Genomic DNA, 21,908 nt, shown 5'->3' on the forward strand with positions numbered 1-21,908 from the left:
AAGTCAATCGGATGAAATGGAGGATTTTAGAAATTTGGCCTATGTTGACCTTTTGGCCTATGTTGACCTCAGATATACTTGGTGGTTGAATTCAGTGACCAGATATGCAAGTTCTCTTAAGGAAAATTGAGGATTTTAGAAATTTGGCTTATGTTGACCTCAAATATACTTGGTGGTTGAATTCAGTGACCAGATATACAAGTCCTCTTCAAATTTCAAGTCAATCGGATGAAAATTGAGGATTTTAGAAATTTGGCCTATGTTGACCTTTTGGCCTATGTTAACCTCAAATATACTTGGTGGTTGAATTCAGTGACCAGATATGCAAGTTTTCTTCAAATTTCAAGTCAATCGGATGAAAATTGAGGATTTTAGAAATTTGGCAAAGTTGGTGACCTTTGGCCTATGTTGACCTTTTGACCCCAAAAACAACAGGCTTATCAATTGGGACGACCGATACAACTTGGTGAAGTTTTGTGACGATCGGTTTAGAATTGTTACCTGTAGGCCTGTACATACCTTCTGCTTCGACAAATACTTTAATTGTAGCACTTATGTCAATAATCAAAGATTTTGTTTTTTTTTCAACAAAATTAGAATATAGTGACGTCACTGCAACAGCAAATCAGCTTATGGTTGCTTAAATGTCATTGATTACATCACTCTTCAATTCCCTGACCCTCAAAATGTCAAATGAATGACTTGGAATCTCATCACAATGCTTCACAACCTTATTTTCTACATTTACTTGCCCTACGAGCTCGGTAGTAGATTGTGACGTCATTATGATGTCATAAAGTACACTTCCTGTCGTCCGATTTTTTTTGTAGCTTATCCTCTTTTTGATTGTAACACATTGGCAAAGCTTTGGTGAAAAAATGGTGCTTTTGTCTGCCGTGTAACAATCCTTGGCATTTTTGTTACGAAGGTACCTCACTACTACTGCTTATGCTTTCCACCACCACATATCTCTTTGTTTTAAGATAAATGCAGATTGCTTCTGCTTCAATTGCTCATTCGTTAAAGTCTCATCTTTATATCAAACTAGCAGAAGTACCCGGCATTGCCGGGCGGGGGAGGGGAGGGGAGGGGAACTGGGGGGAGGAGAGGGGAGGGGAACGGGGGGGAGGGGAGAAGAGGGGGAGGGGGAGAGGGGGGGATGGGAGGGGGGGAGGGGGGAGGGGGAGGGGCCGGAGGGGGGAGGACCCGGCAGAAGTACCCGGCATTGCAAGGGAGGGGAGGGGAGAAGGGTGGGGGAGGGGAGGGGGAAAGGAGGGGAGAAGGGTAGGGTGTGAGGGGGAAAAGGGAGGGGAGAAGGGGAGGGGTAGGGTGGAGGGGGAAGGGGGAAGGGGGAGGGAAGGGGATGGTCAGTCAACAATGACGTTGCAGTTCTCAAGGTTGGAGAGCAGCACAACAATCGGACATAGTCATGCATATTCGCAACAGCACGAAGCGGATTTTGGAGACTCACCGATCCTGTGACGTCCTCCAGTACCGGCGTTGCCGGGCGGGGGAAGGGAGACCCGTACATTCCCAACCCGTACATTCGCCCTCTCGACTCAAGCTCACTCGGACAAAAGCCTCGCACAAATTACACTTTGAAGGCCCAATGGTCATGTCTATGCCACAAATCACGGGCGCACTGAATTGAAAATATATAGAACGCTCATACTCCGTGAAAAGTGAAGCCGCCGTGTCGCCATCTTGGTCAGCACGACTTGACCAACTCGCTTTGCGGATCTCGTTTTGTGCGGCAATAAACTGCTCCAATCGGTTACGGAAGGGTTGTGGAAAGACATTTCACAGCTGTTTCAAAGACATTTCATTCATATCGCACAAAATCGATACAAAACACGATCGCATAAAAGGTGAAAAAACGTGTGACGTGCGACGGGATGGAACATCATGTGATCGCTCTGAGCGAATCAGTCTGGTGGCGGGAATGGAACATCACGTGATCGCTCTGAGAGAATCAGCGACCTGCTCTGGAACCGGCTGAGATTAGCGGGTACTTTGCTGAAATGCGCTGAGGTAAATATGAATAAAAAATATGGATCGTCAAATATTTTGAGTTCGGCCATGTTCGTCCCAGGCTCAATGGCCATGTCTATGTCAAATAACAAGCACGTAAGCCTCTCCGTTTTGGAGTCTATCGGTAACATTACACACACACACACACACACACACACACACACACACACACACACACACACACACACACACACACACACACACACACACACACACACACACACACACAAACTGTGTTTTATATATACTAGGGCATTGCCCGTACTATATCTATATCTAAAATTATATCCCCCCCCTCTATTTACATGAAATGGTTTGGTCCAAAGCGAACGGCTTGCGAGTACGGTGACAATCCCCCCCCCTCTATTTACATGCAATGGTTTGGTCCAAAGCGAACGGCTTGCGAGTACGGTGACAATCCCCCCCCTCTATTTACATGCAATGGTTTGGTCCAAAGCGAACGGCTTCCGGAGTTTGGTAAAGAAATCGCCATCGCGTGCACAAACGCGCAGGAAAGCGAATGAATCGCAAATTCGGTTTTATTAGTTTTAAAACATAGTTTAACGCCAACATAGTTTGCAAACGTGAAATAAATGAATACGCTCTCAAATGTGCCATCCGAGGCAGAGTGTGTCCTCCACGTTCGGCACACGCGATCGTTCGCTGCTCTCTGATTGGTTGAATCGTTTTTTGGACATAGCTCGGTAAGTAATTGTCCGATTAATATGAAACCTTGAAAAGGCACATCCTCGGGTCCCCAGCAATATACCTGGCAAGTTAAAAGTATATCGGACCCGTGGTTGTCGAGAAACAGCGGTCACAGACAAACAGACGTACAAACGTACAGACGTACAAACAGAGATTACTGGAATTATAGATAGATATAGATTGTTGTGCTAAACATGGCTTAGTTTCTGAATAAAACGACTGTCAAAGTGAAACGTTGTACACATCAGGTGAATCACGTCACCGTTGGGGGTTGCTGTCAAGGCCAAGGCCACTCCCAAAATTCCTGTAATTGGTCATTTATTATTCGGGGACTCAAACAGAATATTGAGTGATTTTACCCTTGCCGTCTTTCACATAAATAAATGTCATTTTTCTGGCTCCTTATATGGTGTGGTGTATTGGGGGGGGTTAAGTCCCACTTCCGGCCCGGCAGCAATGTATAAGCTAGACGTTGGGGGGAGGTAGAGTTGTTCCCATGTGTCCATGAGATCAACCCTTTTGCGTCTTTCACATGAATAAATCGTCTGGGCGTCTGGGCTGTAAAATGGCTTTGTGCACATCCTTTCCTGTGCATATAACCATGATACATGTGCATACATGTGAGATGCATGTATCCAAAAGATTGGAGAAACCTTCACCTTTGTGCCTCTGTCTGTATTCCAGAAGGAAGATCTACCAGGCTGTTGCTCATCACCGCCCCCAAAGCCAAAGCCAAAGCCAGAACCAGAGCCAGAGCCAGAGCCAGTGGAGAGTGACGAGAATGACGAGAGTGATCTTGGTGTGCCAATCTTTTTTCTTTTCTTTTTTTACAAATGTATTTATGTTCTTTCACTGCCTATGAAATTTGTATTAACTTGTTGGCAAAGATTTTTGTGTTCACTATTATATGGGTGGGTGGGAGGTGAAGCAGGGGGGGGGGGGGGTGTTGGATGGGAAGGGGGGGGGGGGTGGGTTGGGATGAAGTGTGTTGCGGTTGAACTTGTTCCACATGAGTGAAGAACACTGATCTTTGTTTTCTGTAGACCTTGACAATGAGGGTGTTATCGAGGGAGACTGTGATCCTGAGCAAGACATGGGAGACGATTCCACGGAGGTTGGCCTTTCTTTCATTTTGCACATATAAGATGTTAAGTGGATAGATATACCATTAAGGCTCATTTTCTCTGAAGAAGGGTTAACGCTTGACATTTCAGCTTCTCCTTGCTTCCTACAGTGGTTAACTTATCTCCCATCAAAGTTCTGTTCATTTTGTCTATTGTCACCAGCCCTCACCAGCAAGACTGTCTTCATTTTGGATAGATATATCATCTTTGCTAAGCTCTTAACACAACGTGCTGGTCCTGTTTTGCTCGTTTGGAAAACTGGAATTTTGTCTGGACTCCCGGTGTGAAATGAGGTGGCTGGAGGCATTGTTTTCGGGTTGTCCGTACGGGCTAAACCTACTTTTTCTCAGCAACGATATGTCTAATTGAGACAAAACTTTCAGGGTAGGAATGACACCCATGCAGAATGTTTTTATGATAATTGTGACGTCATCGGTCACATGGTATGGCAGCCATCTTGGATTAAACACAAGTGATGAAAAAATTATTTCTCAAACAGCTGAATGGAAAAAATTGAAAGGTGGCACATTGTCAAGTACTCCCAATGGGGAACAAAAGCATGATGATATCATACGTGAAGTGGTATACCAGCCAAAAATGTTTGAATCCAATTCCTTATCCTAAAAATCTGAAATGGCATGATTAAAAAAATTAATAAATGAAAAAACATCTTCTCCAAAACAACCAAATCAATTGACTCGAAACTTTACGTGTCATTGACGAGGCAAGGCGATTAAACGCTAATCAGGAAAACCTCATCGGTCACATTGTGTGGCAGCCATATTGGTTTGAAGGAAAATATGAAATAATTATATCTCTGAAACCCCTTACCCTATCGATGCAAAACTTTGCAAATATCATCTAGCACCACTGTTGCATATAGTTTGAAAATGATGACGTTGTAGGTCATGTGGTTTGGCAGCCATCTTTGATAGAGAAACGAACCTTATCCGATCAACACCTAACTTCACAAACGTGATCCCCTACCCATACATATGCAGAGTGTACATTTTTTTAAGGTCATATGTCACGTGGTTTGGCAGCCATGTTGGCTTGAAAGCCAATATTTAAAAAAAAAAATCCCTTCTCTGCAACCGCTTCACCGATTGATGTGAAACCTGTCATGGCTGGTGAAAATGTGATACTTGAAAACGGTGGAAGGGATTCAAATCAAACTTGTTTATTTTTCGGACAGTGAACGAGGGCATCTACCAGATGTGGGACTATGGGGAGGCATATTGGCGACTCGCATTGCTCTAGTTTTTTTTATTTTTTTATTTATGTTATGTTAAATGCTTCAGTCATGGACTGGTGTAGTTCTCATCAAGGCCATGCCTTAAATGAAACAAACAAACAAAAAAAAGTGCTGAAGGAATAGAGAAGTGAAGAGAAGGAAAAAGAATCCAAGATTTTTTTTGAGGAACTGGAAAACCTCTCTTTAGAAAAGTTATAAGATAACTGTTAGGAAAGACCTCAGCAGGAAAAAAAAAAAAATCCAGAGCTTAGCAGTGAAGGGAAAGAAACATGACAGCTCACTTTTGAGTTGCCAATTGCCACACAATGATCATGGAACGTAGTGGCTTGCTCACTATTTTGTGGTCTCGCTAATGGTGGAGGTATACAAGCAGCCATTTCTTGGGAGAAGAAACCAAAGTAATATGTATGGAAAAGGGATAGAGAACCAACATTGTGGTGTAATTAAAGCAAGTTGAGTTTTGAGATCAGTTTTGGAGATTTGATAACTGATTGCTCTCGACTCGACTCTATCAAGTATGTGGAGCTAGAAACTCCCTATATGTGAGAGCTGTACTCTATACAAGGGCAAATCGATCCTGTTATATAATCTGATCAACTTCAGATTTGAAGAATTTTAGACATCTGAACAGGACTCTTAGTTAGAGGTGGACTTAAGCTATTTGTACAGTGTGAGATTTCCAAGATATAAATGATGTTACAGTAATATCAATTATGTTTACTGTATTCAGCGGCAACATTGCAGAGCCTTCAAAGGAGATGGGAGAGGTGAGAGGAGTTTTAGAAAGGGAAATAGTTAGAAATTGAGTACAGTCATGCGTCGCTTTACGTCCGTCCGAACAACGTCCAATCGCTTATACGTCCGTGGCCCATAAAAATAATAAGAAAATGATGGGGATTAAAAAAAACCCGTTCAGACAACGGGACGTAGCGGACGTAAGTGGCCTTAGAGCGGGCGCGCTCACGCATGCATCATGTGTTCTTAAACAAAATAGATTGGGCTGCCAGGCGTATGATGATACAGTACAGTAACTATATATCCATAATATGTTTTGATAGATATAAGAAATGCCTATGTTATTGGTTTATGTTTTCACCCCTCAGCCCAAATTGGGCTAAGGGGTATTGTCGTGACGGGCATCGTCCGGGTGTCCGTCAACTTTTGGTTTCCGTCAATTTCAAGGCGAACGGCTTGTCCGATTAAATCCATTTTTGCAGTGTGTGTTGGGGTTGAGTTCCTTGCGAAAATGGACGTGCTAGTCAGGTTCACTATGTTTTTTCGTTCAAAATTTTGGTAGATTAGCAAAACTATACATTTTTGGAATATTCAGAGCATGAGGAATCCAAAAATTAATGTTTACATTTGCGTAGACACCTTTGCGAAAATGACACTCAGGACAGTGATGAAGATCTGTAAAAGCATATTCCTGAACGGTATTGACCTCGTAGATCCTGTGTATAGGACTTATAGTTCAATCTGATACTACCTATAACTTCCTATAACAACCTATAACTTCAAAGGACTTGCAATATCATGTATTATGTAATACAGTTATATCACAAATATAAAGACAATGGTTTTCAATTACCTTTGTTTGTTGCTTTTCTATAATCCTGAGCACTATTTTGAGGCCTTTATTGGATTCCTTGACCCAGAAAACATAGGATTAGCATATTTAATTAAGTCTCTCGGTTGACTGGAAGCCGAGATCGCACAAAATATGTATTTTATGGCGGCCATTTTCAAAATCCAAAATGGCGGGCATGCAGGTGTCTGTGCAAATGCCAACATTGATTTTCAGATTCTCCATGCTCTGAAGATTCCAAAAATGTACAGGTTTGCTAATCCCAAAATTTTGAAAGAAATTATATTTAACATAGTGAACCTGACTATCTTCATCACTGTCCCGAGTGTCATTTTCGCAAAGGTGTCTACGCAAATGTAAACATTAATTTGTGGATTCCTCATGCTCCGAATATTCCAAAAATGTATAGTTTTGCTAATCTACCAAAATTTTGAACGAAATTATATTTGTTAACATAGTGAACCTGACTATGCTGCGATTTTCAATATGGCCGCCACGGCAGCCATCTTGAAATTGGTTTCCGTCAATTTCGAGCAGAATGGCTTGTCCGATTAAATTCATTTTTGCAGTGTGTGTTGGGGTTGTATCGAGGAAGGTTCCTTTCAAAAATGGGCGTGCTGCGATTTTCAATTTGGCCGCCACGGCAGCCATCTTGAAATTGGTTTCCACCATGCATGGGCTGAGGGGTTACGCCCGCTTTGCGATGCTATTTATTTGGCCATTGTAGTGTACAGTACTTTTAATTTGATTTCCTTACTTACGAAATAAAAAGTTTACAAACTGTATGACAGTGTATGCTTGGTTTTGCCTCGTCGGCAGCGCCGCAGCATCATCAGCATCCAGTCTCGATTACCCCCGCGTATCGTGAGCGTTATTCCATTGTCTTTTCATTTGATTTTATTAAAATCAATCCACCCTAAAGTGAATCATGGGTCCCAAACGCAGCGCAACCAGCCCTAGTGGTAGCAGCAGCAAGAAACAACGCAAGAGCATTGATTTGGAGGAGAAGCAGAAAATAATAAGATAGCGTGAGGGCGGCAAATCTGTGAATGCTATTGCACGTGATTTCGGCATGTTTTTCGGCACGAATACCACCTCTTTGATTCAGCCTATGGATCAAGGGGCTATTGCAGCTTTCAAGTCCTATGTTCGAACAACGTCCAATTCGGTTAAAGTCACGTTTCTTAGAACGTATCTTGGACGTTAAGCGACGCATGACTATTAGAAGCATCAAACCTGACTTATTTACATTTGCCCCTCTGAGGAATCGTGTCCAAATCCGATGAGATGTAGATCCAGCGAGACAAGATGGAGTAGATGTGAAAAACAGAGAAATCTAATGTTGAGTCCTCTGCATACTGAAGCTGGTTACATATCAGCATTTGGTTATTTATAGAAGACGATTATTGATAAAAGGAAGGAAGAGTGTAAGAAACAAGATAGAACCTTGAGGGACACCGCTGTTGGGAAGGAAGGAGGGAGAGGTTGAACCATCAACTATTACGGAGGTGGAATGGTCCGAGAGAAGCCAGGTATGAGAGCAGAGTGGAGGAGGAAAGCCGAAACAGGAGAGCTTTGAGATCAGACCTCGGTGTCACACTCTGTCAAATGCTTCAATAAAAACAAAAATAAGCAACTAATAAAATGTTACTTGACTATGAGGAAGCATGACATAAAATGGTGGTTAATACGAGTCAAAAGGGCACACAGGGTACTCCTCGTAAGAGTGGCTGATGAGAGTTCTATCGTGCGGATGTTGGGTTCGTATTGCTTTATGGAAATCGCCCTTCTGCCACCAGATTAAGTGCCAAGAAATACGACCATTATTATCAAAACTGTTATTAGTGGGCTTGCTTTGGAGAAGCTATCCTTTTTTTAACACCATGTCGAGGCGCGTGGAGAAGCAAGGACATAGAACAAATCAGTACGTAACGTAACAAAAGGAACAGTAGAAAGAGCCGGGGAAACGTGCCAACAGAGGGGTTGAGAGACAAAATAAAGGCAGTCTTGGAGAAATAAGGAATGGGGGAGGACAAACGCAGAACAAGATCGACCGAAGCAAATGTAGATCTTCCATGAGCCTCGACTTTGTAAACCCAAAAAAAAAAAAGGGAAACTTGGAAAGAGATGGTTTTGGGGAGGGTTTAACAGGGTTAGAAAAGATAATGGTTTTGGATCGGGGCTGAGCAAAATCCATTTGCATGGTGAACAGCTGTCTTGAAGACCTGAAGGGAAGAATGAGAAAGAAGGGAATGTGGAAGTTAGTTACACGAGTGGGGAAAAAGAGAAACGCACGAGGAGAGGTGAGTAGTGATCCTGGATTTTTAAACTTTCACCAAAATGGGTGGATGGTGACCCACAAGCACCTTGCAGAAATTGGTGCATGCAAGACCAGTAAGGAGGTGGAAGAAGACAGAGACCTTTTTTTTTTCTTTTTTTTTGTATACAAGGTCGAGGCTCGTGAAAGAGCGAACATTAATCACACAGAAAGACAAACCGACACATAAAACATATAACAGGGAGCGGTAGACAAGATGGGGAGAGAGGGGGAAGGACACAAACACAACATTTGAGAGCAGGGACCGAGAGACATGGAGACATCGAGAGATCTGAGAGAGGGCGAGGGCTTTGGGGGGGTGGGGGGGGCGTGGGAAGGGGGCGGTGGGAGAGGTATAAAACATATGGACACTGCCAGGACTTCCAGGAAAGAAGTTGGAATTTCAAACAAGGTGGATCTGGGGTGAATTAGCGGGGGTAGAAAAGATCAAGGTTTTGGATGGGGGAAGATAAGAGATGGTGGTGAACAGCTGTTTTAAAGACCTGGAGGGAGGAGTGGGATTGAAGGGAGTGAGGGAGTTTGTTCCAGAGGCGGGAGAAAAGAGGAACGAAAGAGTGAAGGTGAGCAGAGAGCCGAGATTTCGGCAGTTTAACCATCAGAGGGTTGCTGGCAGATCTTGTGCGACCTGTAGGAATATTTGGGGGACAGAGCACAGAGAGAGCTGGGGGTGCAAGGCCGGAGAGGAGTCGCTAGAAGACAGAAAGACCACCTACCTGCCTGCGGTGAGTGAGTGAAAGGCCCTCAGAGATAGCTTCATCGCGGGAGATTCCAATAATTCTGAAAGCTTTGGTTTCAACAGCGTGAAGCCGAGCTAGGTGTGAGGCAGGAGCACCGGCCCATAGGGGAGAACAGTATTCCATTGAGCTGCGGATGAAAGCCTTGTATGTGGTGAGGAGCTCAGGTGTGCCGAGGAAGGACTTCGCACGACGGAGGATGCCCAGTCGGCGACTGGCTTTGGAGGCCAGCTTGGAAATGTGGTTTTCCCAAGAAAGATCATGGCAGATAGTGAGACCCAAAATCTTGAGCGACAGAACTTCTTGGAGAGGATTGTTGAGAAAGTAGATGGGAGGGTTGTCCAGTCGATCTTTTCGGAGAGACATAGTAAGAGTGTGAGATTTGTCAGGATTGAAAGACATGTTCCACTTGTTTGACCAGTCTGTGATTTTGTCCAGGTCTTCAGAGAGTGAGGTCTTCTCTCTTCAGAGAGACCTCCGACCTGTCTGCGATGGGAAAGTGATAGGCGCATAGACTCTGCTTAATTGTTGGAGATTCCAATGATCTTGAAGGCCTTTGTTTCCACGTTATCGAGCTGAGCAAGATGTGGGGCAGGGGCGCTAGCCCAGAGGGGAGAGACTCGATCAAATCAAACTGTGGATGAAGGCCTTGTAGGTGGATAAGAGTTCAGGTTTGCCAAGGAAGGACTTTGCTAGATAGATACAAACACAACAACAACAGGCATTTTAAGGCCATTTTCCCTGCGAGAGCGTGGGTTAGCCTTGAGGTCCCCATGACGATCTTCTCCATTTTGCCCTATTTTCTGCATATCTCCTTGTTTAACCCCCTTGCCTGCATTTATTCTTTCACCACCTTTAGCCAAGTCTTTCTCGGTCTTCCCCGTCCTCTACTTCCTTCCACATTCATTTCCATCACTCTTCTCAACTTCTCATCTCCTTCCTCAACACATGACCAAACTATCTCAACCTGTTTCTCTTCACAGCATCCATCACAGGCTCGATTCCCATCATCTTTCGCAATTCATCATTTGTCTTCCTCTCTCTCAACGATACTCCGCACATCCACCGAACCATTCACATTTCCACCCTTTCCAGCCTTCGTTGCTGCTCTACGTTCATTACCCATGTCTCACTCACATAAATCATAACACTTCTCACACATGCAGCATGCACCTTTCCCTTCAGCTTCAACAACGCTCCCCTCCTTGTCAGCACGCCACTCAGTTCCCGAAACTTCTTTCATGCACATCTCACTCTAGCAACTGTCGCCGAGTCTGATCCACCTTCCTCCATTCAGCATGTCTCCGAGGTAGCAAAATGTTTTCACACCTTCCAGCTTTGTGCTGTTGCCAAGATCCAACTCAACATTTCCTCCATCTGCAGCTCCCTCTGTGCACACCTTACACTTTAATGTAGCTGCTACACTGGTTCATGACCCTCAGACCACTACATTTTTGATGAACCCACTCTGCGCACATTGTACATTGAATGGAGTTCACTCCGCCACCCTTCCTGCACACAGCACACGGTCACTTCCCAGTTCTTTCCACCTCACCATATACTTTACCACTTGCCATCACCTTCGTCTTTGAGATATTCACCTTCAGACCTTTTGCCTCCAAACATTCCTTCCACTTGTTCATCTTCTCCTTCAGTCCATCCATACTCTCCCCAATCAACACCAGATCATCTGCATACAACAACTCCCACGCTAAACCCTCCTTTACGTTCTGAGCCAGCACATCCATCACAACTACAACTAGTAGTGGACTTCGTACCGACCCCTGATTCACTCCCACCTTCACCTCAAACTCACCACTGCTCCCATCCTTCGTCCTTGCAGTTGTGCACATTCTCTCGTACATTGCCATCACTACTCAGATCAACCATTCCTCCACTCCTAACTTCCTCAATGCCCATGTCACGACTTCGCGTGGAACCCTATCGAGTGCTTTCTCCAGATCAGCAAACCCAAGAAACAACTTCTTCCTCTTCTCCATGTACTTACTTTTTCCACATGCGAAATTAGCATTTATGTTTATTTAAATTATACAATGGACTACAAAATGTAAATGTTTCATGATTTTTGTTATTTTATATCACCTTTATCTATCAATATTGTTGAAATGAAGATCAAATAGCTGTATGTTGAAATATGTTGAAAAAGTCAAAACTTTACATGGGGTGTACTTACTTTTTCACGTGACTGTATATTTATTTATATTTATATATATATTTATATATATTTATATATATTTATATATATATATATATATTTATATATTTTTATTTTATTTTTTTGAAATAAATAAATCATGTTGTTTATTTCATCCTCATTGGCTTTTGGATAGTTTTTGCTGAGATGGTAAAACAATCCAAATAAGATGGATTAAATGCTGTTTGTGGTGTGATGTAGTTGTGTGGCCCTGTGGCGATGAAACCTGATGGTACTTGAGCAGATAACCTCTACTTTTTCAGGTGACAGAGGAAATGATTGATCAGGCAAGTGAGAAAAAAATGGAGGCTTTGAATGCTTTTTCTGAAGGTGAGTTGCCTTTAATTTGTTTTGTTTTTTCAAATTAGGGGAGTCATTGTAGTCATGGCCAAAAATATTGGCACCCTTGCACATTTTTCAAATAATGCATCATTTCTTCCTGAAAATTGTTTAAATTAAAAAATATTTTGGAATCCACAAATGTATTTATTTGGTTTGCAGTGGAACAAAACCTAAAAAAAGCTGAAAAAATGACTAAATCTTAGCTTATTCCACAGAAATCCTAAAATGGCCTGGACAATATTATCGACACCTTTTAGAAGTTGTTAGAAATAATTAGATTTCAAGCAGGTGTTTCTCTTTTACTTTGCACTTGAACTCACCTGTGGTGAGTTCCAGGTGCCTGCAATATAAAAATCCCTCATTCAACAAGTTTGAATTGAGAAAATGAGTCATTCTTATCTTATGTGTCACTGTGTGTGCTGCAATGACCATGGGGAAAAGAAAGAAAACCAGAGAATAAATGAGGTCAGCCACAAAATTGTAGCCCAGCATGGACAATCTCGAGGCTTCAAGTCCATCTCCAGAGACCTGTGTCCATTATTGTCCACCGTACGAAATGTTATCAGGAAGTTTAAGGCTCATGGCACTGTAACCAACCTCCCTGGACGTGGCTGCAAGAGAACTTGATCGAAGATTGCAGTGAAGGATTGTTCGAATGGTGGATATAAAGCACCTTGATCAACTGCCAAACAGATTCAAGCTGACCTTTCAGACACAAGGTACCATCTGTCGCCAACTCGTTTAAAGGGGGTTATATGGTAGGAGACCCAGGAGGACCCCACTGTTGAGAAAGCCTGACTGGAGTTTGCCAAAACACACCTGAACAAGCCAAAATAATTCTGGGAGAATGTCCTGTGGACAGACGAGACCAAATTAGAGCTTTTTGGGAAAGCACATCATCTCTATGTTTACAGAAAACAAAATGAAGCCTTAAAAGAAAAGAACACCTTCCCTACAGTCAAACATGGAGGAGGTTCAGTGATTCTTTTGGGTAGCTGTGCTGCCTCTGGTACTGGGTGCCTTGAATTTGTGCATGGAATCATGAAATCAGGAGATTACCAAGGCATTTTGGAGCGCAATGTTGAACCTCGTGTCAGAAAGCTTGGTCTCCGTCGAAGGTCATGGGTCTTGCAGCAGGACAATAACCCCAAACATACTTCAAAAACACCCAGGAATGGTTAAAGACAAAATGCTGCACTGTTCTGAAGTGGCCAGCAATGAGTCCAGATCTAAATCCCATCGAACACCTGTGGGGAGATCTGAAAATAGCAGTTGGGAGAAGGCACCCTTCAAATCTGGTAGAACTGGAGCAGTTTGTTCAAGAAGAGTGGGCCAAACTGCCAGTAGAGAGGTGTAGGAAGCTCTTTCATGGCTATATGAATTGCTGGACTGCAGTTATTTTGTCCAAAGGCCATGCTACAAAATATTAAGTCAAGGGTATCAATAATTTTGTTAATTCCATTTCTTTATATTTTCTGATTTAATCGGATATATTAAGTTCTGAATCAAAAACAAAGGTTCTGTAATATTAACAATGAAATATAGAATGGTGGAGACCAAATACTTTTGTCAATTTCAACTTGTGTTTCGAGAAAATTTTGAGTTATTTGAAAACGGTGCAAGGGTGCCAATATTTTTGGCCATGACTGTATATGTCGTGAATTTGATTGTCAGGTGAAACAACCCACTACATGTAATATTACCTATGTTTATGGTGATTTTTACCACTTGAGATTACAATCGAGACCGAGGGTTGTAACATTGGAATGCAGGGGAGTTGGAGAAGTCTCTGGCCCTCATCACAGAAGCTGTAAAGTTGAATCCCCGGTCTGCCATTCTCTACGCCAAACGAGCCAGGTACTGGGTGGCCTTGGCATTCTACACTGTGACGAGCATTTGCCCATATAGTTTCTCTCGCCTTGTTATTGCCGATGTACTGCACGTTTCAGCCCCGCATCATGTTCCTTGTCGTTTACCTGTCGCGTGCAGTATTTACATCAAACTGCAGAAGCCAAATGCGGCAATCCGGGACTGTGACCGAGCAATCAACATCAACCCTGACTCTGCCCAGCCTTACAAGTGGAGAGGTATTGCTCACAGGTAAGGCTGAGATATCCAAAGAAAATTTGACAATTTGAAAAGTTTATTATTATTATTATTATTTTTTAAAAGATTAATTTTTTTCCTTTTAACTGGATTTTTGTTTAGACTGGTAAATTAGCCTTTCCGTGTCACAATGATGAGGGACCATACTTGGTGAATTAACAGGGGTAGAAAAGATCAAGGTTTTGGATGGGGGAAGATAAGAGATGGTGTTGAACAGCTGTTTTTAAATACCTGGAGGAAGGAGAGGGATTGAAGAGAGTGTGGCAGTTTGTTCCAGAGGCGGGAGAAAAGAGGAATGAAGGAGTGAAGGTGAGCAGAGAGGCTTTGTTTTGGCAGTTTAAACATAAGAGGGTTGCTGGCATATCTTGTGTGACCTGCAGGAATATTTGGGGGACAGAGCACAGATGGAGCTAGGCTGGATAGGAGTCGGTAGAAGACAGAAAGACCACCTACCTACCTGCCTGCGGTGAGTGAGTGAAAGGCCTTTGTAGACACAGGGCCATAGGGTGGATATCTATTTTTTTTTTTGATTTCATGACCTGAACCTAGGGATTTGGCAAGAAGGGTGTGGGATGAAGCCTTATGACCTCCAAAACATGTTTTTTTTCACAAGCGATATCGTGGTACGTTACCGAGAACCGCTGCCCCAAAACACCAGTATACACCAATTGTATGTTACATTTGAAATACCCATTTACACAGTAAAAAAACAACACAAACTATATGATGTCATGTTCACATTGGTCTTGGCAGCAATATTTATTAATTCAGACCCCCAAAAGTAGTAAAAATGTTGTTTTAACGACTTGGTAAAATAACATGCTGTTGATGCATTTATCAGAAAGTCATGTTTTTGGACCTTAAAACCTGCATAATTTTAAATTTTTGTGCAATATTTGTGATTGGTGTTGCTACTACGATCCATGGTGGTTTACCAATGCTATTTTGAAACTGTTAATAGGTCCAATAAGTGTGTAAGGGGTGATATTTTAACCCATCAAAGACAATTACGTGGCGTACAAGCGAACCAGTGTGCATTGACGTCATGATAAACTTGAGATGGGCTAGAGAAGCTCCACCGTCTCAATGTATGAACTCCAGAAGCGAAATGTTGGTTTGGTGTCACTTGCTTCTAAGAATTTGTCAAAGGAGGTTTTGAAGTCTTTGAACTTGTCACTGTTGAGAATGACATGGTAGTTTGGATGTGGGAAAGCTTCAGCTAAGTTTGACAAAAGTTCCTTCACTCTACCCGCTTCATGTTCTGGAATAGATTCAAAATATGCATCCAGGAGCATCTGCTGCATCGCGTCTGACATCAGCTTATGGGCTCAAACTGCCCTGTTGTAATGCTTGCCGCTGAACACTCCATTCACAGACCCCACTGCAACAATCTCTGACTCAACCAGGATGTCTTGGAGACCACCATCTCGAAATCTCTTTCCAATACAGCCAAGAAAGGACATTGCAGTGTGGAATGCCCCAAGTCGAATTACCAGTCTCTTCATGAACTGTGCATTCTTCCATCTAATGAGCTGTGCCTTGCAATAGATGGCTTGGTCAACGACAATGACGACTGTTTCCAACTGTAACTTGTCGGCGATCTGAACACTTCTCTGCAGTATTGTTAGTACCGTATTCATTTCAGTCGGAGTGGCATCAATGACAGGGAGATACCCTATCACGCTCTTTGGTGGAACTTCAACACAAGACAGTAGTTGGTTGAATCCTGTCCAAGATGGCAGAGTCCCGTCAATGTTGTACTTGGTGATGTGGTATGCTAGGTCTATCGTCTTAGGGTGCTGGAGTAATGGGAAGTACGTTGCTCGATCCAATGGAACGCTGGTTGCGAATGGAGCGGGTCCTTCGTTTTTCCCTCCATAATATGTGGCAAGGTTCACTGCAGGTGGCTGCATCGATCTCTCCCGCGTCCTCTTAACTGTAGTGACTGGTGCTGGTTGTACTACTTCATGGGATTGACTTGGTCGCTGTATTATAATCCCATTGGTATTGTGCGTTGTTCCGCGCCCAGACAATGTCTCCTCCCCGAAGTCATTATTGTCCCATACGAGTGTGACATGCTTGCCCACCTGAATGATTGATGGAAGAGCATCCTCTCCACGATGTAGTTCTTGGTTAGCCAGTGCAGTGTCATGATTTAAGACGACAGAGTTTGAGACGCAGTAACAAACCCGTTCAGTAGGCTGATTAATTGGGCTGAACCTGAGAGATGACGTACTGTCATTGCAAGTGACAAATGTTGTTTCCTTCCCTTTGATTGGAGGTATATGATGTCCTGTGCAATTGTGAGAATTCTTCTATGTATTGTAGATTCTATCTTTACAAACTCATCAGAATCAGGTTCGTCTGACACTCCCACCATCCATGCAATAAAGTTATAGAGACAGGCAGGTACAATTGCTTCTGCGGCATTTGTTGTCAGGTGCTCAGAGGTTGGGGGCCATGGCATATTTGGCTTGATCTCATCTATTGCATTTCTCAATTGTAGCGCAGTGAAGTAGTGTTCTCTAAGGTTATTCTCAGTATACCCAGGTTGCTTTGGTGGGGTTGGTTCAGAGTCGGATGTTTGTTCTGTCTCTGTTGTGTCATCACCTGAACCATGCATGGTTTCTTGCAACACTTTCTTTTCTTCAACCAGCACTTCAGTGGAGATGTCATTAACATACACAAGGTGTCCTTGGCAGCGCATATACGGGGTTAGAAAGCATAGTTGTGGAAATGTTTTCATCAGTCTTGTCTTGAGAAAGCCACTTTTGTAGTTTGATTCTATTCCGTGTGTTGCTTTGATTTGTTTCATGAACATGTCATTAAGTCGTTTCAGTCTGTAGATTTCCTTGTTGTCTATTATAAGATCCTTGACTGTTGCACAAAATAATGTGTATGCTTCTGAGTAGTTGGAGTCTCCTTGTTGCTCTGTATTAGGTGTTGTTGCTAGCTTGCCTAAATACCGGGTATACTCCTTGTAGCAGCGACCATGGTATTTTACCTCTATCGCAACACAATCGCTGTCTTGAATTTGAAGCAGCAGGTTTGTATTGTTGTTGTCTTTAGCGGCTTGCTGCAGTCTTGGTGCCTCAATTGTTGAGCACCTTGTTAGAGGCTCTTTTCTTCGGCCCCTTTTGCCTGTATTGATTGTTCTCTCTTTCTGACAAAGGATGCATATATTAGGCAACACATATTGGGATCTGGCTGAACATTTGGGCTTGCCTAAGCTGGAGCGTAGAGCACGTTTCTTGACTGGTTGTGGGCCTTTATGCACCTTGTCAATGTTGACGTTGATGTCATTGCATGTTGAAGCTGCAATAAATACACATAAAAGAAAACAATTAAAATTATGTGAGTTAAAAATGTCTAGACCTCAAGTCATGGTTAGCCCGACTAGATTCCCTCCCCCCCAGCCCCCCCCCCCTTTCTCAGACTTCCTTTTAAAAATTTATTTGTTTCACCTCGGCCCTACCTCCTTGCATAAATATTGGACAGTTCCTTCAATTCAAAATCGTTCGACTACACACAAAATCATTTTACATATACCTCACAAAAAAAAAAATCAAACTAAGTTTTGAAGCATTGTCATGATTTATTATTCAAGTTATTCAACCTACCAGTATTGGCTGCATTTTCTTCTCTCTTTTTCATGCTGCTTTGCACCCTGCTCACTCGTTGTTTATCGGTAAATCGTGAATAACACACTTGATGAAACGCTGCATCATGCGGTATAGCTATAGCAGGTAACCAGGTATTGTTACCATACTGTTGCCACGTTCGCCGAATTCGTCAGCGTGGTTCTTCACGAAATTTCTCGCAATTTCAGCTTGATCACCTTCTAAATTCTGCCACGTAAGAACAAATTGCAAATATCGCGGCCATGTTATATCACTAAAAGGTATTAAACTTGATCTTTTGGCCGGAGAAATGCACATATAACAGCGTTTCTCGCTCCCACCCTCGTCACCGTCGCTGCTACTGGAGGCCGCCATTTTGTTTACTCGCAGCCGGAAGCCCAGACATCGTTCGGAGCGCGAATAAGCGCGATCCTCATTGGTCAATACATCGAAATGCGTTCGAGGCTAAACGGAGATTTTAGAAATAAAATTATACATTTCAACATTATATTACAGACTAACATACCAGAATCTGACTTGTGAAAAGTCATGAACATTATTTCTTAATTTTTTCTATATTATCATGCCAATTTGATGCCCACCCGATTTTCAGGTCACGAAATGAAATGAAAAATTGGAACACCTGGCAGTCTATTGGAGTTAGTTTATCGCGGGAGATTCCAATGATTCTGAAAGCTTTGGTTTCATCAGCGTGAAGACGAGCTCGGTGTGAGGCAGGAGAAGAGGGGAGAGCAGTATTCCATTGAGCTGCGGATGAACGCCTTGTATGTGGTGAGGAGCTCAGGTGTTGCAAGGAAGGACTTCGCACGACAGAGGATTCCCAGTCGTCGACTGGCTTTGGAGGCCAGCTTGGAAATGTGGTTTTCCTTGGAAAGATCATGGCAGATAGTGAGACCCAAAAGCTTGAGTGACTTGACTTCTTGGAGAGGATTATTCAGAAAGTGGATGAGAGGGTTGTCCAGTCGGTCTTTTCGGAGAGGCATAGTAATAGTAAGAGTATGAGATTTGTCAGGATTGAAAGATATGTTCCACTTGTTTGACCAGTCTATGATTTTTTTTTCCAGGTCTGCAGAGAGTGAGGAGGCTGCAGACTGCCGATCTGATGGTTGAGGAATGGAGCGGCAGATAGGATTTTCCAGAGATTCAGAGATCATTGATGAAGACCAGAAAAGGCACAGGGCCAAGAACACTGCCTTGGGGAACTCCAGCCTGAACAGGAAGGGGAGATTAGAGAAATCCATTCAGGGCCACACGTTGACTACAACCAGAGCGGAAGTTCGCAAGCCATGCGTGGAGATTTCCATGGATACCATAGGAGGAGAGTTTGGTGAGCAGAGCGGGGTGCCAGACCGTATCGAAGGCACGTGATATGTCAAGGGAGATGGCTCTGATTTCCTGTTTGGCATTGAGGACCTCCATCCATTGTTGAGACAGCAGAAGCAGCATGTTCAGAGTAGAATGACCTGGTCTGAAACCAAATTGATGATCAGAGATCAAGCCATTGGAGAAGAGGAAGGATTTTATATCTGAAGCAATGATGGAATCCATGACTTTGCTGTTAACTGGGAGCAGGATTGGTCTGTAGTTGCATGGATCTGTTTTTGCACCTTTTTTGTGTAAAGCGGTAATGTTGGCTGATTTCCAAACTGATGGCAGATGACCTTGAGCAAAAGAGGGTGAAGAGAATAGAGAGAGGGTGTGAAAGAGCGGCAGAGCAGGATTTTAAGACCCGTGGTCTGATGCTGTCTGGTCCAGTTCCAGAATCAGTTGAGGTTTGACCAACTTCACCTCGTCAGGAGAGAAGGACACAGAGTCGAGGAGCAGCTGGGTTCGACTGGGTAAGGTGGGTACAGAGAGATGGGTTTGGGACAGAAGATTTTGAGGCAAACACAGAGTTGAGGCATTCGGCTTTGTCACGTGCGGTGTCAGCTGTGTAGCCATTTAACATAAGGAAGGGGATGGAGGGGGAACAAACACCAGAAACAGATTTGACCAGATGCCACCAGGATTTGGAGGAAGGACACAGGTTTGAGAGTTCAGTCTGGAGAGTAGAGAGATAGTGCTTCCTGGCTCTCCTGAGGGTAGACACACTTATTCCGGGCTTGGTGGAAGGAACTGAGATTGCCTTTAGTTGGATTAGCCTTCCAAGAGGCAAAGGCAAGTTGTTTTCGGGCAACTGCCTCACGACAAGATTCAGTGTACTATGGACGGGAGGAAGGATATGACTGAAGACGAGATGGGACAAATCTGTGCATGAGAGAGAGCAGTTTACTTTGGAAGAATTCCCAGGAAGAGATGTCAGAGGCAGTAAAGATGGGAGACCAGTCCAGATGATTGATGGCTGCTTGAAGACCGTGCCAGGTGGCGTGAGTGAAATGCCAGACTCGTCGCCGCTAGGAGGCTCTCTGAGAATGCCCAGAGAGATATCCACTTTAACGAGCACATGATCAGAAGTCCGATTGCAGCAGAAGAATAGCAGCAGATATTTGCAGGGAAGTTTGTCATAACCAAGTTTCGAAGAGAAGATGCTCCGTTGACTGAGATCCGGGTTGGGAAATTGACAGATTGTGCCATTCCCAATGAGTCGCAGAAGTCCTTTGTTGAGATGCCATGGCTGGCGAGAGAGGTACCCACACCCAGCCAGCTGGCATGGTGACAGTTGAAGTCACCACATATGAGGAAGAGAGAGTTGGGATGAGTGGATAGAAGTTGGTCCATGTTGTCAGACAGCGAAATGTAAATGGAGTCGTCACTGTTTGGAGGACGCTACAAAACACATGTGAACAAAAGGTTGGAGCGGAGAGGAAGCCGTAGCCAGAGGTACTCCTGGGGGTGGGGTGGAGAGAGGGCAGTGCACGGAGAGGGAGGAAGAGTTTTTGATAAAGATAGCAACCCCACCACCCGGACGAGGCTCAGGTCTATCATACCGGAATCGGAGACATCTTTAAGGAGGAAAGTTTCTGTTAAGCAGATTACGTCTGGATTGTCAGAAACGACCTGAATGGAGAGATTAATCAGATTTGAGCGAAGGCCCCGGATGTTTGAGGTCCATACCGTTAATGAGGAAAGGGAGGGGGAGCATCGGGTGCAGGACAGGACAGGGGAGAGGAGGGGTAGAGTAAGATGAGGGAGAGGAGGAGGAGTTAGGGAGAGCTGTTGATAGTGTGTTGGAGATTTAAAAAGAGCTAGGAGAAAGGGAAGGATGAGGAGGGCAAAATGTTTGAGGGTGATGGGATGAGGCACAGTGAGGAGTTGTTTGAGGGTGGGGGGGGGGTGGGGGGGGGGGTATCAGAGCAAAGTAGAAGGTTGGAGGAGGTGGAGGCATGAGATGAGATATAAGGGAGATGAAGTGGGGAGGAGGCAGCTTTGAGGAGGAGGGGAGGGAATTGGAGAAATATGGTTAGGGGGGAGATTTGAAGGGGAGGGGTTGGGGGGTGGAGATTTGAAGGGGAGGGGAGGTGCAAGGGGGGAGATTTGGAGGGGGGAGATTTGGAGGGGGGAGTTTTGGAGGGGAGAGTTTTGGAGGGGAGGGGTGGGGAGGAATTTTGAAGGAGAGGTGATGGGGGGAGATTTGAATGGGAGGGTTGAGGATGGAGTTTAGGGGGAGGATTGAAAGGGGGCGTTTTGGAGGGGAGGTGTGAGGGTGGAGTTTAGAAAGTGGATGATTAATGAAAAACGAACATTTGTTGCCCTGCGCTCGCGAACCGAAAAGCGGGGTTAAGCATTAATTTGCGTTCGTGTGCCGTATGTCTGCATTTTATAAATTCATTTTCTCAGCAACCGTTGGTCCGATTGACATGAAATTTTCACCATAGGAGCGCTGCCTCCT

General features: G+C 43.9%; 1 protein-coding gene across 3 annotated transcripts in view; it reads left to right on the forward strand.

Annotated features, from left to right (window-relative positions):
• The window catches only part of ST13 (ST13 Hsp70 interacting protein), a 63,412-nt gene that overhangs the window by 16,196 nt on the left and 25,308 nt on the right, over positions 1-21,908 (forward strand). For all 3 annotated transcript variants that reach the window (XM_068104676.2, XM_068104677.2, XM_078777849.1), the window contains exons 3-7: positions 3,424-3,538; positions 3,783-3,853; positions 12,254-12,320; positions 14,105-14,189; positions 14,322-14,432. In XM_068104676.2, the coding sequence (XP_067960777.1) occupies positions 3,424-3,538; positions 3,783-3,853; positions 12,254-12,320; positions 14,105-14,189; positions 14,322-14,432 (449 nt within the window). The remainder of the gene's footprint in view (positions 1-3,423; positions 3,539-3,782; positions 3,854-12,253; positions 12,321-14,104; positions 14,190-14,321; positions 14,433-21,908) is intronic.

This window comes from Myxine glutinosa, chromosome 5 (genome assembly GCF_964187855.1).
Source record: "Myxine glutinosa chromosome 5, kmMyxGlut1.1, whole genome shotgun sequence".
NCBI classification, from domain to species: Eukaryota; Metazoa; Chordata; class Myxini; order Myxiniformes; family Myxinidae; genus Myxine; species Myxine glutinosa.